This window comes from Dendrobates tinctorius, unplaced genomic scaffold, assembly GCF_039654945.1.
Source record: "Dendrobates tinctorius isolate UK_male_01 unplaced genomic scaffold, ASM3965494v1 ptg000060l, whole genome shotgun sequence".
Lineage (NCBI taxonomy): Eukaryota > Metazoa > Chordata > Amphibia > Anura > Dendrobatidae > Dendrobates > Dendrobates tinctorius.
The window spans coordinates 36,149,095-36,172,128 of NW_027361728.1; the positions used below are offsets into that span (position 1 = coordinate 36,149,095).

The window sequence follows — 23,034 nt, forward strand, 5'->3', positions numbered from 1 at the left end:
CCTCACATCAGCGGACAGCACTGGTCAGGTAACTGATCGGTAACAGCAGTAGGTAGCACTGCAAGGAACACAAGGGCCGCAGGTATGTACGGCTTCTTAGAGGACACTGAAGTAACAGCAGAAGCGCGCTAAACAGAAACAAGAGCACAATCTTATGCAGAAAAATGCAACACAAATGTAAATCATAGATGGTTTAGAGAACGCAGCATGAAGAAAAAAATCACTTCATGTCATTTATATACCGTAGGAAACTTTCATTTCTCAAACAGCATGACATATCCTACACTGGGGTATAAGCAGCTCATAATATGGGCCATCATTACCGAAAAAAAAGGATTCTAATAATAATTCTTATAAAAACAAAAGTATTAAAAAGGAAAACATCTGCATATTTGGGATATTTGTAAATCAACGTACAGATACCAGCACATTTCCTGAGAATTACAGGTACTTCTCACAAAATTAGAATATCAAAAAGTTAATTGATTTTAGTACAATACAAAAATTGAAACTCATATTATATAGAGTCATTACAGAGTGATGTATTCCAAGTGTTTACTTCTGTTAATATTGATGATGATGGCTTACAGCCAATGAAAACCCAAAAGTCATTATCTCAGTAAACTAGAATACTTTATAACACCAGCTTGAAAAATTATTTTAAAATCCGAAATGTTGGTCTACTGAAATGTATGTTCAGTAAATGCACTCTATACTTGGTCCGGGTTCCTTCTGCATCAATTACTGCATCAATGCGGTGTGGCATGGAGGCGATCAGCCTGTTACACTGCTGAGGTGTTATGGAAACCCAGGTTGCGTTGATAGCAGCCTTCAGCTCGCCTGCATTGTTGGGTCTGGGGTCTCATCTTCCTCTAGATAATACCCCATAGATTCTATATGGGGTTAAGGTCAGGTGAGTTTGCTGGCCAATCAAGCACAGTAATACTGTGATTTTTAAATCACGTATTGGTACTTTTGGCTGTGTGGACAGGTGCCAAGTCCTGCTGGAGAATGAAATTTCCATCTCCAAAAAGCTTGTCGGCAGAGGAAAGTGTGAAGTACTCTAAAATTTCCTGGTAGACGGCTGCGCTGACTTTGGTCTTGATAAAACACAGTGGACCTACACCAGCAGATGACATGGCTCCCGAAACAATCACTGATTGTGGATACCCAAGAAGTATCATTTCTCCTTGCGGCTACTTGATACTGATACTTCTTGGATATCGGTCAGACGCCTCTCTCACAGCCAAACCAGATCTCACACTTTGCACTGACGAGGGGCAGTACCCCGAAACACAGTGTCTGCAAATTGAGATTCTGGCTTGGCTTTTATCCTAAGTCATGTAACAAGGCTCGTTAAAGGGTCAACATTGACTTTTAGGATTGCTACTTCCAATAGGTGGCACTAGAGTTCTAGTTCTCTTCCTCTCTGAAGAGACAATTTGCATGATTGTGGATACTTCACACTAGACCTCAAGCAGTTTGGATTGTGGCCTCTCCACTCTTCCTCCAGACTCTGTAACCTTGATTTTCAAATGAAATGCACTGAGCAACAGTCCAGCTTTTTCTCTTGGCCCAGGTAAGACGCTTCTGTCGTTGTCTATTGGTCAGGAGTGACTTGACACAAGGAATGCAATACTTGTAGCCCATGTCCTGGATATGTCTGTGTGTGGTAGCTCTTGAAGCAATGACTCCAGCAGCAGTCCACTCCTTGTGAATATCCCCAAATTTTTGAGTGACCTTTTCTTAACAATCCTTTCAAGGCTGCGGTTATCCTGGTTGTTTGTGCACCTTTTTCTACCACACTTTTTCCTTCCACTCAACTTTCAATTAATATGCTTGAATACAGCACTTTGTGAACAGCAATGACCTTTTGTGGCTTACCATCCTTGTGGAGTGTGTCAGTGACTGCCTTCTGGACATCTGTCAAGTCAGCAGTCTTCCCCATGATTGTGGAGCCTACTGAAAACAGACTAAGGGACTTTTTTAAATGCTAAGGAAGCCTTTGCAGGTGCTTTTTGTCAATTATTCTAATTTACTGAGATAACGGACTTTTGGGCTTTCATTAGCTGTAAGCCATAATAATCAACAATAACAGAAATAAACACATGAAATAGATCACTCTGTTTGTAATATATGAGTTTCAATTTTTGTATTGAAGAACTGAAATAACTTTTTGATGATATTCTAATTTTGTGAGAAGCACCTATATATGGCTTTGTTATGATACATTAATCATACACATGCTGTTCGGATCCCAGTAGAATTACATACAGGACACACACACATACCTTGTGTGTCTTGCTCATTTGACTTTGGACTGCTCCGCGTCCTGCGTTCGTTTTTTTTAAGTCCTGCGACACTGCCCATTCCTCCACAGCCAGCTCCATTGTGCGCTTTGCCATTTCCATTATACATAGTTGTACAGTTTCCCGAATGGTTCTTGTATAATGTGGATGGAGGACTGTTCAACCGGTTTTGTCTGTCGATCTGTTTGAGCTTTTTGTGTTGAGGTTTGCAATACTGGTCTTCTCGAGTGATGTAACTGGACATCCCAAACAGTGGTATAATTTCTGCACACAGAGAAATAGGGAGAGCTATAAGATATTCATCACGTTACGTGCCATCACTTATGCAATAATTATGCCATAATACAAGTTAAGTTAAGGTCCATAAAACCACAACCGGGTTTAGGGATCATTTGTGATCTTTCATTTCAATTGCATCAATATCAAACTCCTGGAGAACCCGTGAATATTTTCAGAAAAGGAACCAGGCAAAAGGCAGAAGGACACAATATAGACAATTCAATTCCAACTTTTAGCAGTACAATTAAAGGGGCTGTCCACTACTTGAACAACCCCTTCTCAATTGCCTTAGGGCCCCGGGTCAAATAACATACTCACTTCTGGAGTCACTGCCATTCCAACAAAGTTGGCGCCTGGTCTGCCATAACTTGAAAATTGACAGCAGGAATAATTGAGAACTGCTGCTGCTCTTAACCTCTTCCGAATGTCAGTTACATCTGAAGGAAGTAAGAGCAAAGCGGCCACTAACTGACTTTTGGGCTTGCGTGAAATAACGTCACACAAACCCTGGGAGACCAAGCGTCGACATCGCTGGAACGGAGCCTGCACCAGGGGCAACTATAAGCTATTGTTATTATATATGGGGAAATATGGCAATTGAGAAGGAATTGTCCGTGTAGTGCACAACCCATTAAAGATAACTTCTGATTATTGAAAGCTGGTTAAATTAGTTTGTGTTTAACAGTTGCCATGATTTTTTTTTATTTAACGTATTTAGAATATTCTTTTTATTTTCTAGGCCAAAAACACTGATTGTCTATCCTGTAAATCACCCGAATGAATGACCAGTGTTGCTATCAGGAGTGGTACAGCCTTTTAATGTTTATCCATTCACAGCAGCTTAAAACTACTTTTAGGGATGTAGTTTTGCTTAAAACAAAGTTTTCATTAAAGCACGGCTCCAGCAGTTTTTTTTTTTTTTTTTTTTTTTTTAATTTCAGCAATGGAGTGCTGCCACTAATCTAAGTTTCCTGACCCTAGTATTATACTTACCAGTTGCCGTCTTCAGCTATAACGGGCGCCGCTCAAGTCCCGATCTTGTGACTGCAACTTATTGACTGATTGGAAGTCAGAAGTAAAGGTCATAAGCTCCCAATGTAACTCTATGGGAGGCTCGTTCTGGCCTCGTTCCTTCTCTCAGACTTACACGAGTAACGACCTACGGCTCACCCAGCAAGCAATGGAGAGATCCAGCAGATCAAATTGCTAAGAGACTGCCTGGAGTGGCACTGATAAAAATTGAATATGTTGGCTGGTATGTATGAGACTAGGGTCAGAAAATTTAGATTAGTAGCACCGCTTCAGTAGTAAAATTAAAAAAAAAACATGCTGGGCTGGTGCTCTAAAAGTAATATTATGAACAAAAAACCCAAACATTTCAACTAGTGACACTTACAGTACACAACATCAAATAGATAAAATCACGAAGGGTGTTATAAGTCAACTAGATGTTGGCCCAATTGTAACGCATCGGGTATTCTAGAATATGTATGTACCGTAGATTATTTAGGAAGTTTTAATAATAATGCAATAATGCACCCCCCAATCCTGATATGCATAGTACCCCTCTCCCCCCCTATCCTGGTATGCATGGTCCCCTCACCCTCCAATCCTGGAATGCATGGTCGTCTCACCCTCCAATCCTGGTATGCGTGGACCCCTCTTTCCTGGTAAGCATGGCCCCCTCACCCTCCAATCCTGGTATGCGTGGACCCCTCTTTCCTGGTAAGCATGGCCCCCTCACCCCCCTTTCCTGGTATGCATGGTCCCCCTCACCCCCCTTTCCTGGTATGCATGGTCCCCTCACCCCCCAATTCTGATATGCATGGTACCCCTCACCCCCCAATCCTGGAATGCATGGTCCTCTCACCCCTCTTTCCTGGTAAGCATGGTCCCATCACCCCCTTTCCTGGTATGCATGGTCCTCTCACCTACCTTTCCTGGTATGCATGGTCCCCTCACCTCCCTTTCCTGGTATGCGTGGTCCCCCTCACCCCCCTTTCCTGGTATGCATGGTCCCCCTCACCTCCCTTTCCTGGAAAGCATGGTCCTCTCACCCCCCCTTTCCTGGAATGCATGGTCCCCCTCACCCCCCTTTCCTGGTATGCATGGTCCCATCACCCCCTTTCCTGGTATGCATGGTCCTCCTCACCCCCCTTTCCTGGTATGCATGGTCCCGCCACCCCCTTTCCTGGTATGCATGGTCACCCTCACCCCCCTTTCCTGGTATGCATGGTCCCCCTAACCCCCCTTTGCTGGTATGCATGGTCACCCTCACCCCCCTTTGCTGGTAAGCATGATCACCCTCACACGCCCCTTTGCTGGTATGCATTCCCCCCCCTTTGCTGGTATGCATGGTCCCCTCACCCCCCTTTCCTGGTATGCATGGTCCCCCCCCACCCCCCCTTTGCTGGTATGTATGGTCACCCTCACCCCCCTTTCTTGGTATGCATGATCCAGTCACCTCCCTTTCCTGGTATGCATGGTCCAGTCACCCCCCTTTCCTGGTATGCATGGTCCTCCTCACCCCCCTTTCCTGGTATGCATGGTCCCGCCACCCTCTTTCCTGGTATGCATGGTCACCCTCACCCCCCTTTCCTGGTACGCATGGTCCCCCTAACCCCCCTTTCCTGGTATGCATGGTCACCCTCACCCCCCTTTGCTGGTATGCATGATCACCCTCACACGCCCCTTTGCTGGTATGCATTCCCCCCCCCTTTGCTGGTATGCATGGTCCCCTCACCCCTTTCCTGGTATGTATGGTCACCCTCACCCCCCTTTCTTGGTATGCATGATCCCGTCACCTCCCTTTCCTGGTATGCATGGTCCAGTCACCCCCCTTTCCTGGTATGCATGGTCTCTGATAAAATAAATAGTTATATACTCACCTTCCGACGGCCCGCGATCTCCACTCCACGCGCCCGGCCTCGCTGTCCCAGTAAAGCTTAGCGCGAAACACCGCTGATGATGTCGCGCTCTCGCGAGAGTGATGTCTTCTCCGATGTAAAGGCGCAAGGTATTACTGTGACCGCGAGGCCACGCACATGGAAAGGAGATTGGATGCCGTCGGAAGGTGAGTATAACCTTTTTTTATTTTAATTCTATTTTTTACAGATGCGCTGAGCCTAATTGAGTGCTGCGCCCGACTGCGCCTGCCGCTGATTGGTCGCGGCCTGGCGGCTGCGACCAATGAGCGGCAGTCGCAGCTTACCGTTACAAACAGCTGCGCCTGTCACTGATTGGTTGCGGCCGCGACCAATCAGCGCCGCGGGATTTCTGTTACAGACAGACAGACATGATAAGACGGATTATATATATATATGTGTGTGTGTAACCAAGTAAAAAAAGAAAATGGACCTTAAACACAGCATTAAACTTACTGTCATAATTATTCCTCAAAAGCCTACACACACACACAGACATATAGTAAGACAGAGTACCCCATACTGTACCTTGCTCTCCATATATTGTGGGTGGGAGATGATGTGGGAAGAACTGTGGTGGTATTTCTCCTGGCCCGGTGACTGGCGGGTAAAATGGGGTGTGAGAATTGTGTAGAAAATGTGGATGATGTGCAAGGTATGGCGGTAAATGGTGAGTTGGGGAAATGGCGGATGGATAACTGGGAGGGTAACAATCTGGAGACTGTGGAGTAACAACTACACGCCGAACTCCTGTGCTGTCTTCTATCACCTGAAAAATAAAAAAAAAATATATAAAGTATATTATGGCAAATAAACAAATGAGACAATGGCATTGAAATGCTGACTGATTTCCATAGAAGAAACCCTTTGTGTAATACTTGCTTTGCCAAGGTTCTAGTGCGGTACATAGAATTCAACAATTTAATGCAAGCTCTACTTTGGCAAAAAGTTGGACAACTTTCTTTTAGTCCACTTTGAAAAGAAAAAAATATGGTAGAGCAGGCCTTTGCAGGATAATCGATATATCTAAATTACTCTATTAGACCATTTTGCTGTTAACCCACAACACGGGCAGGCCAAAGTCTCTGCTGCGGGCTGCACCAAACTAGACAGTGTCCTGCTCCTGCGGCTAGTAGCAGTGGTCAGTGCGGGAGCAAGCGATACAGGCCCTGACAGTGCGCTCTCCTGAACTGAAGACGACAAAAGCCTAGCAGCAGCAGCATGACGCTACCCTACAGCACAGACGTCAGGAGGTCCAAGCAAATTAGAAAAATGATATAAGGTACTCCAGAGTCCTGCACTATAAGTGGAGATATATTTTCACAATCTAATTTATCAATATAGGGCACATGCGTGGATCACAAGCCCCATACAGGTGAATAGGACAGAAAATGTTCTGCAACAAATCTGCCACATGTAAAATACACATTTATTGGCTGCTATGAGTAATATGGTCACTTTTAATAATAATTTTATTTCTATAGTGCCAACATATTCCGCAGCACTTTACATTATAGAGGGAACTTGTACAGACAATAGACATTACAGTATAGCATACCAATAAACACATAGATCAAAACAGATACCAAGAGGAATGAGGGCCCTGCTCGCAAGCTTACAATCTATAAGGGAAAAGGGGAGACACGAAAGGTGGATGGTAACAATTGCTTTTATAGTTTGGACCTTCCCTAGTGTAAGAATCGGGTGTCCCTGTTGCTGCATGAACCAGTTAACAGTCTAAATATATAACAGTACATACACAGAGGGCTATTAAATGCAAAAAGCATGTGAGAACATGATGCGAGGAACCTGGTTATAGTAAAAAATTTAGAAATGAGCCACACAGGGATATTTACGTTAATGCATTGAGGCGATAGGCCAGTCTGAACAAATGAGCTTTTAAGGCACGCTTAAAACTGTGGAGTTTGGGGATTAATCGTACTAGCCTGGGTAGTGCATTCCAAAGAATTGGCGCGGCTCGTGAAAAGTCTTGGAGATGGGAGTGGGAGGTTCTGATTAATGAGGATGTTAACCTCAGGTCATTAGCAGAACGGAGGGCACGGGTAAGGTGGTAGGCTGAGATGAGGGAGGAGATGTAGGGTGGTGCTGAGCCATGGAGGGCTTTGTGGGTGAGGATAATAAGTTTATACTGAATTCTGGAGTGGCATCAGTATAACGATTGGTGAGGAATATGATCCTAGCTGCTGCATTTAGAACAGATTGGAGAGGGGAGAGTTTGGTAAGAGGGAGGCCGATTAGTAGAGAGTTACAATAGTCCAGACGAGAATGAATAAGAGAAACAGTAAGAGTTTTTGCAGAGTCAAAAGAAAGAAAGGGTCGAATTCTAGAAATGTTTTTGAGGTGCAGAAAACAAGAGAGCCAATGATTGGATGTGGGGGGTGAATGAAAGCTTGGAATCAAGTATGACACCAAAACAGTGGGCAAGTTGCTGGGGAGTAATGGTGGAACCACACACGGAAATGGCAATGTCGGGCATAGGTAGGTTAATAGAGGGAGGAAACACAAGGAGCTCAGTTTTTGACAGGTTCAGTTTCAGATAGAGGGAGGACATGATGTTAGAGACAGCAGTAAGACAATCACTGGTGTTTTCCAAAAAGGCAGGCGTGATATCAGGAGAAGTGTATAATTGGGTGTCATCGGCATAGAGATGGTACTGGAACTCAAATCTACTGATTGCTTGACCAATAGTGGCAGTATAAAGAGAGAAGAGGAGGGGACCTAGAACCGATCCCTGAGGAACCCCAACGGTAAGGGGAAGATGAGAGGAGGAGGAGGAGCCAGCAAAAGATACAGTAAAAGAGCGGTCAGAGAGATAGGAGAACCAAGAGAGAATGGTGTCCTTGAGGCCAATGGAACGGAGCATAGTGAGGAGGAGCTGATGATCCACAGTGTCGAATGCTGCAGAGAGATCCAAGAGAATTAGCATGGAGTAGTGACCATTAGCTTTAGCTGTTAGAAGATCATTAGAGACTTTTCTAGTTTTTACTCAGAAAACGATACCCATTACTAATAATACATGTTATCATCAATAAATAAAATAGGAAAATATATAAAAAATATTTGTATAATTCTGCTAGCCTCATTTTTATTTGCAGGGAGCAAGAAGGAGGGAGGGGGAAACGAATCAGAGCCAGGTTAGAGGCTGTTGAAGACATATCGCCTGTGCTTGATGTGATTCAGAGGATGCACACTCAGCTGAAATGTATTGTGGCGCAGGAAACCTGCAGGCTCCCTGTACTGCAATAGATGCTACCGGCCAATCAGAAGCTGGCAGCTGACGTCGGCATGCCTGCAACTGGAGGCGCACGGCAGTAACATTATGAACCATGACGAGGACGCCGAAGTCAGCTGCCAGCTTCCACACTTATTCTTCATATATTATGTGACAGAGCACATTATAGCAGGATACACACATACTGTATAAGGATGAGGCACGTTATGCTAGGAGGGGGACCGGGATAGGGAACATTATGCCAGGAGGGGGATTATTTATATATATATATATATATATATATATATATATATATATATATATATATATATATATATAGCACCATCCCTTATATAGTGTATCTAGTTATTTTTGTTAACCACAGCACCCTATCTAGTATACAGTCATCTCGCATTACATATAAAATGGTCATGGGGCAGTATCTGACCAGAGAACCAGTCCATCAACTGCATCCATCAGAAAAGAAGCTTTCCAATGCTCCATCAGCAGTCATTGCACTATATATCTAACAAGAGAGGACAGTATGTAATAAAGACAGGGCTCTATATAATTCGAAGAGAGGAGACTATGTATAATATAGGAAACCCACATACCACTGCCCACAGTAAAACAAGCTCTTTATTACAGCAAAAACATATTTTTAGTGTTCCAAAGATCTTCATTGGTCTCAATGAAACAAAGACAAATAACCAGTTATTGAAAACTGTCCAAGAACTTTAAAAGGGGTATTCCCATCTACAATATCTTATCTAAATAGGTAGTATGTGTAATAGTAATAATATTAGCAAATACCACCAACTAGAAATGTAGTAAATTTTTTTTGATACGCTTTGTCTCTTCCCTCGTGTGCAGGCATTGCAGGACCTTAAATATCCATGGTCACGTCCACTGATAAAGTGACGTTAAGGCCCCGTCACACATAGCAATCTCGCTAGCGAGATCGCTGATTTTGTGATGCCACAGGGATCTCACCAGCGAGATTGCTGTGTGTGACGGGGATCAGCGACCGGCCCCCCGCCAGGTATCGCTGATCGTGCACGACGTTTTTTTGATCGCTGGTCTCCCGCTGGCCAGCGCGCATCGCTGCGTGTGGCAGCGGGAACCAACGATCAGCGACGCTCTCAGCGCTCTAAGCAGACGCTGGGAGCTGGTTTCTAAGGTAAATATTGGGTTACTAAGTGACGTGCGTCACTTAGTTACCTGATGTGTACCTTAGAAACCTGCGTGCTGGCGCCTGGAGCTGCAAGGACGCTGGTTTCTAAGGTAAATATCGGGTTACTAAGCGGCGCTCGTCACTTAGTTACCCGATGTGTACCTTAGAAACCAGCGCGCTCGCAGCTCCAGGTGCCAGCACGCAGGTTTCTAAGGTACACATCGGGTAACTAAGTGACGCGCGCCACTTAGTAACCCGATGTGTACCTTAGAGACCAGCGTCGTCGCTGGTGCTGATCGCTGGTGAAGCTGCCGTTTGGCAGCTCACCAGCGATCATGTAGCGATGCACCAGCGATCCTGACAAGGTCGTATCGTTGTTGGGTTCGCTGGTGCATCGTTTAGTGTAACGGGGCCTTTAGATAGTTGCTATTGGTCGTAACCATGGATACCTAGGGTCCTGCAATGCCTGCATGCAATGAAAGACTCAGCGAATCAGAAAAACTACACATTCCTAATTTGATGTATTTGCTAATATTATTTGTACACCTACTACATATTGGGATAGGATCTTAGATGAGAATACCCATTTAAGGTTACTAAAGTAAATACATTGCAAGGTAGGGTAAGAAAAGATAAATTTAAACATAGCTTCATGACGCTAAATGCATATTCCATGTTGAGAAAATCAAGGGCGGGTTGATATACAGCAATAGCATCGCCCCTCAACAGCTGATATACAGCAATAGCATCCCCCCTCAACATTATTATCCAAATGGCACCAATTTTGGGTAACATATGTTCTGCTTCATTACAGCACTGAAGATGTAACATGGCGTGGGGCAGTAGTTGTGGGCGAGGTACTCATCTCTTACGCCCTAGCACATTACATGAAGGCGGGACTCCTGGCTGGGTGTGTGGACTTATGCTGAAGAACTACACCCTTGCTGGATGCATGTTACCGATGACTTTGGTAGGCCAGGACCAGATATTGAGGACTTCAATGAGGGGGGACCATCAGCCAAAAATAAACTTTTTACTCATTGTCAACTTTGCGGGTACACAACTTTATGAACGTTTCCTTCACAAATAGTTTCTAGCCCTTTCTCTTTACTTGTTTGTCCTTTATCTCCACCATTCCACTCTACTTCACCACAAGCCAGCTCAATACTACAGTCCAGTCAGCAGTCCAGTCCAGTTATGATCTTGGAGATGGGAATAACCTTTCTAACTTTTATCTACTTTTAGTCAGCTCTCTCCTCCTTTCAACTAGAATCCCACTATCCTCTGTCACGGTCTCCTCTCACGTCAGGGAAAAGCACGCCATGCAGCACCGCTTACTGCCTAGGTCTACTTCAGATGCACACTGGGCCTTATCTTATCCGCTGTCTTGACAGGAAACGGTCTCTGTCCCTTCACCTTAGCCCCTACCACTCTGGGTGAATCCCAATCTGTAACTCTAACTCTCCCTACAGTTGGGCAATACCAACATTATTAACACATGTCAGAAATCATATTACACAATACAACATGGGGGAACAAAGGGAATACGTTCATCTTCTTACAAAGACGCCAATCACACCCATGGGGTTGGCACTAGGCAGGGAAAAGTCTAATTATCTCATCAGTGAACAATCCATTTGCAGTTGGTAAGGTATGTTGGATCTTGTTTTTCACTACCCTACCAATAAATGTGTGACAGCCCTAAAGCCAGTGTGATGCATCCTACAATCATGGTCAGAATATACAGATCGTGATGTCCAGATTATATATACCTAAGAGGCTGTGAGTTCCGGTTTAGATACTGTGTCTGGACATAAACAGTAAATGTCGGATGTTAGAAACCAGCCTAAAGCTCCTCCACAGGTTCCGTACTACCAGAATAACAAGAGAATAGATTTTGATAACTTCCAACGAAGATATCAGAGGATTGTTCTTTCCAAATTAAAAAGGGCCGATCCTTGGTTCATACTATTATCGGTAACTATGACAACAGAGGATTGCAATCCAGACCAGTGTTTAAGAGCAGTAAGGGCATGATTCAGTCTATCACCCAACATTGCCTAAATTGCACTAAAAGCACAGCAGTACACACAACTAACCTCAAACTAATGGAAAATAACTCTTGAGAAACACTCTGCTGTATTGCACTGCATTACCACAGACACATGACCATGGTGATCGGGTCATGTTCTTTACTGCTTAATCCATAGTTATCGCTGTAATTCTTTTTTTTCATAAATCAGCATTACATGTGAACATATGAAACATTGTGGTATTTGTGATTAGGGAAAAGTTGCTTTTTCACCTTCTAGCAGAATGTAGTTTCCCTGTCTATAGACTTTCTCGCACTTTCACATGAGCATACTTTATTCAATACTTTGTGTAGAACGTAAATGAAGGAAAAGTAGAATAAAAATGTTTTTTCAACTACAAAGTAGGTATAATTGAAAAACAAAATTTAGTGTTTCTTAAAATCCCCTCCCATGAAAATTAAAATTCTAATTTTTATTGTTTACGGCTTGTCACCTTTGATACCAACCACTGCTGCCGTTTACTAGCTGTGGTTGAACATGCACAATGCTTGTAAGCACTGCACTGAAGATGGCCATAGCCCCTGGAGCGCACTGTTCCTCCGAATCCCAGACAGCTGCAGTCCCTCTGTGCTCCTCCATGTTGTGCAAAGTCTAAGCTGCCTCTATGGTGTAGTAGGCGTAGTAATTAGTAATAGTAAGCATAGAAATAGTAGGCATAGAAATAGTAGTAGTACTGTACTTCTTCGTGGGATAAATGGATTGTTGTCGGACAGGAGAAGAATATGTTTTTTATTACGAATTTTTACAGTAATAAATGGGAAGAAGTGGGTGCAGTGTGTTTATTTCAAACAAAGAGGAGTCTTTCTTTCAATTGAAGGATTTTATTCTGGCTGTGTATTTTTTACAATATGACTTCTAGACGCCTTTCCATTACTAACCCCTGGGCTTCATGTCAGCTGACAATACAAAGCAACAACAACCCCAAACCCTATTACCCCACTTGCCACTGCATCAGGGCAAGTGAGAAGAGCGAGGCTAAACACTAGATTTGGCACATCTTATGGATGCGCCATTTCTGGGCCGGCTGAGGGGTGATGTTGTTAGCCTGAGAGAGGGGCCAATATCCCTGGCCCCTTCCCAGGCTATTAATATCACCCACAGCTGTTTGTTTAGCCTTTGCTGGTTAGAATTTATAGGGGGACCCTACATTATTAACAGGCTGGTAACGTTTTGGGATACTGCCCCTTTCCCAGATTAGTAACATTAGCCCCCAGCCATGAGCTTTCACTCTGCAAATTCTGAAAATGATGCGGGAGGCAACGTCATTTTATTTAACTTATTTATTTTACTCTCAAGGTACACAGGAGGTGCTGAACACAAATACCATTATTGTCGCCTGGTCATGCTGAGCACAGGGAAACCAGGCAACAGTGATCCAAGCTGTCTTCAGCACCCGCCTCGGAACAGCGCATACTGTACTGCTTTTTCCCCACACACTAGTGTCACACTGATGACGCACAAATGTCAGATATATCCAACATTTTTGGTTGCACTACACCAAATATACATCTACAATGGCCCAAAAGAGTTTTAGCTTTTTTGTTTCTAACACTAGGTACATTTAAAAATATACATATTTAAATTGCAAAAAACTAAAGGTCCCCAACACACAATAGCGAAGACTACATCCTTAAAGTTAATTTTTGGGTTGCTGGGGGTTTTTTACGTGTTTTTTTTTTTTAAGTTTATCGAAAAGGTGCACATTTTAGACATGTCGAAACATACTGCTTTACATTCTAAATAACAGAAAATAAAATGTATACGTTATTTTATGGAGGGAGGGAGTGGGAGGCAAAAAAAGGGCTATGGTATATCTCCAAATATGTATAAACATGTGTTTTTTTTTCAATCCATGGGTATACAAAGGAACGTGCTGTTTAAATGAGAACCCAACATACTGTATAAGGGCATCTGAGAACGACTGAATATACCTGTGAAATGTAACCTGGAGGTACGTGTATTGGTGGGATGGAACCATTCGGAGACATCATTGGAACCTCTGCAGGACCTAAAATAAAGTAAAAAACAAATTAACTCTTTCTGTTGACACCCATTTTTAACCTCATGAGGCACAATCACATTGTAGTATAGATTTTTTCTCACATTGAGTTGCAATTCATGAAAATAAAGCATCACAGTGGTGCAATGCTTTTGGTTCCCATTCCTTTCTCTTGGGGTGTGACTGTTGTACAAATCACACAACTTAGGCTACAGCTACACTTGTGTTGCACGACATTGAAATTGTATATGTCACATCTAATATTCCAAAGTGTCTTAACGTGACCTGTGACAACCTGCAACGTATTTGCAAATATTTGTAAATGTGCTGGATTTATAGTCGCAGATTGCAAGTGACTCACTTGCCATAGACTTCAAGGTATGGCGCAGGCGACTGACTTATCTGCGATTTGGACTTTGTTTTACATCAAAATCGCAGCTATAAAAATAGTCACAGACAATTTGTCTGATCATTGCTGTTGCGAGACATGCAACCCCTCTAAATGCTTTTCTATGGCTAAAACTCTGTACAAAAGTAGCATCTAAAGCACAATGCTACTAGCGCCACGTCACATAGTAGTAGTCTATATTGCTTCAATATTTTGACACTGTAACGAAATCTATACCATAATTAAATAGCTGCTCGCTTTGAAGGACTTTTATTTGCTATAAATTACATTTTAAAGGCGTCTACAGATCCATGACAAACCAGACTGGTGTAATATATTTTATCTTATCAATGTCAGAGAAACAGTATTACACATATAGGAACACTTGCATAAAGAAAATCTAAAATCATAAAATATAGAATGACATTTTCAAGAATCTAGTAAGCCTCCCTCCAACATTGGTATAGTGAAGGTGGCAATATTTACAGGGACATCACTAGAAGCTATAGAAATGGGAGTGCCTTTGGTAGGTGCAGGTTATGTGTGCATTGATTTTTAATAGTCCAATACTAGGGCAGAAAGTTGGCATTAATAAACAGGATTTACGCATGATTTATTTCAAATTGGGTAAGCCTTTGAGCATTGCCCCTTTAGTAATGCCAGCTGATCACCAAGGTTTGCAGAAGTTATGTCAGTTCCCATTAAAAACAGGCCTTCAAAGGACAACCTATTAAAAAAATGTAATCTGTCATATATTCAACTAGCCACGCTCTGATCCTCTCTGCTAGAGAACATCACTTTGGTCTATGTAACTCTGTCACAGAGTCAATGGGCGGCACATGGACAATACACAGCTTGAATTAGTGGCAGCCCCACTGATGATCAAAAGCAGGCAAGTCAGCAGATGAAAAGCAGGGTGGGGTTCGGTACCCCATTTTACTTTCTTATGTCTATCACACACAGCTACCAATAGTGGTCATATTCTATGTTGATGCATTTATTTGATTGCTATACTGGTGCTCTAACCCAGCTTTCCCTTTGAGCATTTCTTTTTGGACTAACCCACTCTGGATACTTAGTCTGCTTTGACTTCGGACTACTTGAACACTCTCTGTCCATTCAAAAAATATGAAGAGTGAGGCAGCACATCCCTGCTATTGCCAACTACATTTTCAGAGATATGATTCTCTTCTTGCGTCGGGTTCTTAGATTTTGTTCCCAGCATTTTTTTTTTTTTTTTTTTTATTTCCGATCAGCACCTACTCCACATATGGATCAGAGATCCCTGGCTGAAGACCATGCAAAATGTACTGACTAGTGACAGTGTGAGACAGTGACCGGCATTGTTGTAAATGGCCGGTACGCGTCAGAGGAGACACTCTGCACTGTAAGCCTGAAAATGTTGCTCTGGGACCTGTATTTCCACGAGCTTTGTTTTTGTTTATACTGGGAGGGCTTACAGGGTTAGCCGGAGCTGGGCGGGACTGGATAACCACACACACCTCCCACCTATGGGGGTGGTTTCAGCTACATATTGTGACCATGGTTTGGGTCACATGGTCTAGGTTGTAAGGTCCTGCAAGAGGTCAGGCCTGGGTGTTGGAAGGTCCTATGAGTGGATGGACTTCCTGACTAGTACATGGGGAGGCCGTGGACCTGGATGGTCGCTGTGTTGGAAGGTCCTGCGGGTGGACTGGATTCCTGAATAGCACAGGGTGAGACAATGTACTCGCAGAGTCTGTGATGGCACTGTGTTGTGGAAGCTTCTGAGAATTTGGACTGTCAGAGACTGTCTGAGAATTTGTCCCAAGGCATCGGGTGAGACGGTGATCCCAGTTACGCAGCTTCCCCAGAAGCCAGGACTGACAAGGGGTCAGCGTGTGGAGCAGGAGCTCCTGTAAGATAACTCCAGACAAGGGGGTTATAGTAAGGGCAGACAAGTATCTTCCATTGGAACAGACTGTTGGTGCTTGTTATGTTCCGTGGATGTTAATGAATTGTTCCGCGAGCGGTCGCTCACGGTAACTGGACAATTTGAAGTCCGACGTGTTTAGGGACCGCGATTCAAAGCCATATATTACTTAGTGCTATGGACTATGTGAGGTCTGTGATGTGTAACATGACCTACAGAGATTTATGAGTTGCATAATAAACCGCATAGACTTTTTTGTGAGAAAAACGTGCTATGTGCCTTCATCCCATTGCCAAGCGAGTGTCCCGCAATACATTCAGTAAGCGCTGCCTTACACCAGATTGAAGAAAGGAAGGACGAGTCGACCTGATGGAATTTTACTATCCACAATCTAGAGCTTCATCTACATGAGATACAGTTTCAGTAAAGTGTCCACTAATAGCTCAAAATCTAGCTATTTCCTCATGACTCATGGCTAGCAACTACTTGATCTGGCAACACTTTAATTGACCTATACAGAAGATGATCTAATATTTCACTAGAATTTTGTGCATAGTGATTTAGGGTATCCAACAAATTATTCTATTCATGTTCTTTATTGCCATTATTTAGTTTTCACATGAAAAATTCACTCCCCAATTACATGGGCATGGTCATCACCTTACTCCATGAATTCAAAATGAATCATATCAGAAAACATCAGTCTTAGTTGCCAGAATCCTTGGATTATACCAAGGAAGTTGCTATTCTGGTCAGTAGAAAATTGTTTCCATTATGTACCATTGCATAATATATAAAAAGAAAAAACACAGCAGAACTATGTAAGGGCCTAGATCTAAGCTGTGTTTTTACTCAATAAGATGTACTTACAAAAAATCAAGGTTCTTCACAAATAAATTGGCCAGTTCATGCATGCTCATCAACCACGGCAAGGTGACACTTCTCTGATGGATCCTATCCTACTGAACATGCCACTCTGGGGCTAGCGCACCTACAATTATTGGCAGGAGTGCAAAGTCAGACAGAAGGCAGCCAAAAAGTGTCAGACAGAAAAGTGTCACCTTACCGTGGCTAGTGGGCGTACATGAATTGGCCAATTTACGCGTTAAGAACTTTGAATTTTTTTAAGTCCATCTTATTGAGTAACAACACAGCCAGTGTTTTCATATATCTTGGCCCTTACAGAGTGCTGCTGTGTTTTCTTTTTATATTGAATGTAGTCATTGCAGCTTGCACCTGTTCATACTAAGGAGGTGCTGGTCAGGTTTTATACAATTGATTTGAATAGTGTCAGGTAACGACTAATTGGTGGAAATATCTGCTGTCAAACCTCCACCATTCTGATATGTACGACCTACCCCGAGATTAGGTTATCAATATGCGATGTCCAAACATCCCCTTTAAATACATGGATATGTATGCATACATGCATTAACATATAAACGACAACTGAAACACAAAAAGCCTGAAATTCTGCTTACAAAAGTAAAAAAAAAAAAAAGCAAGTCACTTTCATGGTGTCCCCTTTTTTTTCCTGATAAAATCTACAAATATGCCCTTCATTGGCTCGATATACTTTAAAAACACGCTTCCCACTTCATCTTTGTCAAGCTGGATCAGCTATCAATGACACTAGGAGGTTAGCTGGAATTCCCATTTCCAAATTCCTCTATTTACTCCTTGTGACCTTTTAAATGACTGTCCCCTGAAGGATCCGGCACACAAAAAAATGGAGCTTGCAAGCTTGAATGCGGTTGCTGTGACCATGCATTCCTCAAGACTTATGGTTATGCAAATATTGTAATCCCTTCCTGCCACAACACAGCTATCTCAATACAAGCATCTTCTTTAAAAGTGTTGCTGGGTTTAACAAATATAGCTCTTGGTTAAAACGATGTTCAAAAACGTTTTACTATTTACCCAAGACAGCTTTGAAGTTCTATGCTAAAGATCTGCACGCTGAACTGCCCATTATGTGACATTCCAGCTTGACACGTTTACAAGTAGAAAGACGCGACCACATTATAATTTAGAGGAATTTTATTTATATAGGGAACATACACAATTGGACGCAATCATTCAGTCAGAAGTAACAGGATACAGCAAATAGAAGATGCAAATAACCATTATGAGGGTTCCTTAATGGAAAATGCTACACAGTAAGGGACTAAAGCTTCCACAGAAAAACTGTAAGGGGAATGTGTCATCAGAAAATGATCCATTGCTTAAATCAGGGTTTTGTTTTAAATGTATTTTATAAAAAACAAAAAGTTTTCAATGTTTCTGTTCCCGATCGCAAAGTTTATTTAAAATAAGAAATAGAAAGCTTACAATTTTCATACAAGTCAATGGGGCTTTTTTTTTAGTTTGCATCTCCCTGCTTCAGGATATTCACATGTACATTAGCCACAATGAACAGATTCAGACCCTATCATCTAATGTGTGTGCGCAAAGGTCATTATGAAGAGAAGGGAGAACTGTTAGCTGTGACATCACTGCTAATATTCTGACTGGTGGAACCTGTGTAATCAGCTGAGTATACAAGTGTTACCTGTCACTGTAATCTGATAAGTAAACTGCTGTAAACTCTTCCTGAAGGGACAGGAAGAAATAATCTAAAAATAATCTCAATGGTCAATGTGAAAATTGAAAGATTACCAATTAATTTTTTGCTAATAAAAATTTTGGAGTGAAAAAAACTTTGGCAAAAAAGAAAAAAAAAAAAAAACACATTACACAAAACCCTTACTTAAGCAATAGTTCATTTTCTGATTACACATTCCCTTTACGCTTCTTCTGCTTTAGCAATTGCATACCTTGATGTAATTTCCATCGAAGATGCTTAGAGCATGCCATTTAATTAAAGTATGCCACAAAACTGTGATCATTTAATTGGTGGGATTCCATCTGTTCGATTGCAAGCACCAGGCTGCCCAGATAAAGTTCCCATTCAACATACAAGTCATAACTTTAAGTTCATTGAAGTCACTCGCCCATTTCCACTTTTCTAACTGACTTTAAAGGGAGTCAGCCCAGAATGAGTGATCAAACCACGAATAGGAGCTCGGTGGACCCTTGGTGCAGCCAAACAGATCACTGCACCTTTCCACCTGCTTGTTTTCCCTGTTCTCCGCCCTTGCTATTTTGATTGACAGCTCTGGCTTTATAGAGCCAGAGAAGGGTTGAGATAGATGGAAACCAAGTAAGTGGTAAGGTGCAATGAACGGTTTGGCCCTTCCATGATGCACCGGGCACCTGTACTTAGTTGGCACAATTATACTGTGGTGACTGTGTCCCTTTAACAAAGACTGACAATAAATACACCACCACCCCTTTAATCGGGAAACTTAACAACTTTCGATCTTTCTTTGATTTTAATGTGCATTTCTCAGCTATGTACAGGGCAACCCCACTAATTAGACTTTTATGAGATACTTGCGTCATCTGCCAAAAAAAACAAAATCTTTAAATGACTACACAGTACACAAGGAATACTAACCAATAAAAAGGGCAATGAGCTCACCTGTCCGATGCACGACCTCTGTAGTAATATCGGTAGATCCATGTAGAAGCCAGCATTCATAGTAATCCATAAAAAAATTGAAGTTTATTGTTCAGATTAAAAACTTGAGTAGCAAAGAGCAGCAAAAAAAAAATAACTAAAAATATACACAACAATGGTAGAGAACAGACGCACATCTATTCAGGCATCTGGGCAACTAGATTCTGGCCAGTGTGGCCCTTATTCTTTTGCTGCTCTTTGCCACTCATGTTTTTAATCTCAGATCTACCTCTCAGGCCCAGATGTCACCAGAATCCCAGAGTGTCCATCAGCCATATCCTCCTCCTTCTCCTCTCGCTTCCTCAAACTCAATGTGGACAAATCTGAACTAATTATCTTTCCTCCATCTCACATAACTTTCCTACCTGATCTATCGATCACAATAAATAAATCCACACTTTTCCGTCCCGGTAATCCGCTGCCTCGGAGTAACCCATGAGTATGCCGCCCTTCAAACCGCACATCCAAGCTCTCACCACCTCCTGTCGCCTCCAGCTCAAAAATATTTCCAGAATCCATCCTTTCCTCAACCCTCACTCTACCAAAATGCTTGTGCATGCCCTAATTATCTCCCGCCTCGACTACTGCAACATCCTCCTCTGTGGCCTACCTTCTAAGTGCCCCGTCACACATAGCGACTCACCAGCGATCTCGACAACGATATGAACTTGTCAGGATCGCTGGTGTGTCGCTACAGGATCGCTGGTAAGCTGCCAAACAGGCAGCTTCGCCAGCGATCAGCACCAGCGACGACGAGCACGCGCGTCGCGGTGTACCTTAGTTACCAGCGCGCTGGTGCAGGGAGCTGGTAACCAAGGTAAACAGCGTGTTTCTAAGCGCTGCGCGGCGCTTAGAAAGCCGCTGTTTACCTTCGTTACCAGCTCCCTGCATCATCGCGCTGGTAACTAAGGTACACAGAGGGTTTCTAAGCGCCGCGCTTAGAAACCTGCTTTTTACCTTGTTTACAAGCTCCAGCTCGCTGATCTCCCGCCTGCCACACGCAGTGATGCGTGCTGGCCAGCAGGAGACAAACGATCAAAAAAAATGTCCAGGGCTTTCCACAACGATCAGCGATACCCGGCAGGGGAGCCGGTCGCCGATAGGTGTCACACACAGCAATCTCGCTGGTGAGATCGCTGTTGCGTCACAAAATTTGTGACTCAGCAGCTATCTCGCTAGATGGATCGCTGTGTGTGACGGGGGCTTAACACGCTCGCACCCCTCCAGTCCATCCTTAACTCGGCTGCCCGACTAATTAATCTCTCTCCTCACTACACTCCTGTTTCCCTCCTTTGCAAACCCCTTCACTGGCTCCCAATTTCCCAGCGTATTGAGTTTAAACTACTAACACAGAGCTACAAAGCCATCCATAACCTTTCTCCTCTGTTAATTTCCAAACTAATCTCTCAATATCTTTCCTCACGTCATCTCTGGTCCTCCCAAGACCTCCTCCTCTCCTCCACGCTTATTTGCACATCACCCAATCACCTCCAAGACTTCTCCAGAATATCCCCCATCCTCTGGAATTCTGTGCCCCAACACGTCGGGTTATCCACCACATTTTGATCCTTCAGATGGAACCTGAAATCCCATCTCTTCAAAAAAGCTTACAACCTGCAATGACCATGCGGCCACCTCAACACCTTTGGAGTCACTGCAACCCCCGACCTACTGTCTGCTTCCCCATAATCGTGTAGAATGTAAGCCCGCAAGGACAGGGTCCTCTCCCCTTTGTATCAGTCTGTCATTGTTAGTTTTGCTTACTGTAAGTGATATTTGTATTTTAATGTTACCCTGTCTAATGTACAGCACCATGGAATTAATGGTGCTATATAAATAATTATCAGAGCAATAGACTTACATTTTTTATGGAATACTACGATGGCTGGTTTTCACCTGGATCTACTCATAATTTAACTGAAAAGCAGATATGACGTCAACTTTCGCTGTATAGAACAATATCCGCCCATAAAGTGGCTTTATGAATGAGACACTTGTATCCATTGGGAAGTGTTCATTTAACCATATTTATATTTCCTAGATAACCTTGTATGTGATTTTTTTCTTAAACATTCTATTTTAAATCACTGCTGACTTTCTGATTTTGCACTTTTTACAATATGTGATTATATGGTTACTGTTTGATAGGGAAAAAAACACATTCCCACAACTGATCTCGATTTCCTGTGTGTTCAGAAAGTGGGATTGTCCGTACAAATTAACTTGACTTTTCCGATACAGCTTTCTCAAGTCACGCAAGGACAATGAGTTAAGTAGCTTATAGCAGCGAGTTTACCAGATCTCCGTCTGCAGCCCTCCATGCCTAGAATGCACAACGAGGACGATTGCGTTGATGCTGCCTGCTTAAGCTACGTTTCACTGAGGTCCCTTCTCAAGTAAAACCTCACACAACTAACAGGGAAGGCTTCAGAATGAGAAAATGTATTTCCCTTTCGCCAAAGTGTGGAGCACAAGAGGAGCCATTGAAGGCATGGTAGGGTGCCTCACAGAGATTGCAATATGTTCTCAGTTGGCAAACACAGCTCTGTTTGGACAGTATGTCCAGCCATCCACTCCGCAAACATCAGGATTCCTATTCGTGCACAGAAAGAAGCGACAGACTGTGTGCATTCACACACCACGGAAGGATTCAGACACAAATCTCCTTGTCTTTAACGTTATTGTGCATTCTTCTGCCTCTCACCAGACGGGAATCATTTAGCACAAATTGGAATCTTAAACATTTTAGCTTTTTTTTTTTTAAATAACACTATACATTCAGGACAACGACAACTTCTACATGGCACCTTGCATCATGTAAGCACAACACCATTTGCTGCATTAACACAACTTGGCCATGAAATGTTTATTACGGTAATTGGTTCTCATTCTTGTACAGAACTATAGGCAGATTTTTTTTTCCCTTACTAAACTGGCTTGAGGAACTTGAATGGGGTTTCCTGGTGTTCTTAATCTGCAGGCCTACCCTAGCTAAAAATAATTACCCTTCATTAATCCTGGCCATTCTATCAAGTCTTTGCAAAGCCTTTTTTTTCACGTCATTCGGCTCAATCTCGAGCCATAGCGACTTGATAGGTGAACAGTCTGTAAGAAGGTCGATCTTGTGCAAGCCTAAATAGGTCCACCAAGTTCTTCTACGCC

General features: G+C 42.9%; 1 protein-coding gene across 2 annotated transcripts in view; it reads right to left on the minus strand.

Moving 5' to 3' along the window:
* Positions 1–23,034, minus strand: part of FNDC3B (fibronectin type III domain containing 3B) — a 474,468-nt gene that overhangs the window by 247,068 nt on the left and 204,366 nt on the right. For both annotated transcript variants that reach the window (XM_073578841.1, XM_073578842.1), the window contains 3 exons: positions 13,943–14,019; positions 6,041–6,281; positions 2,292–2,573 (listed from right to left, as the gene is read on the minus strand). In XM_073578841.1, the coding sequence (XP_073434942.1) occupies positions 2,292–2,573; positions 6,041–6,281; positions 13,943–14,019 (600 nt within the window). The remainder of the gene's footprint in view (positions 1–2,291; positions 2,574–6,040; positions 6,282–13,942; positions 14,020–23,034) is intronic.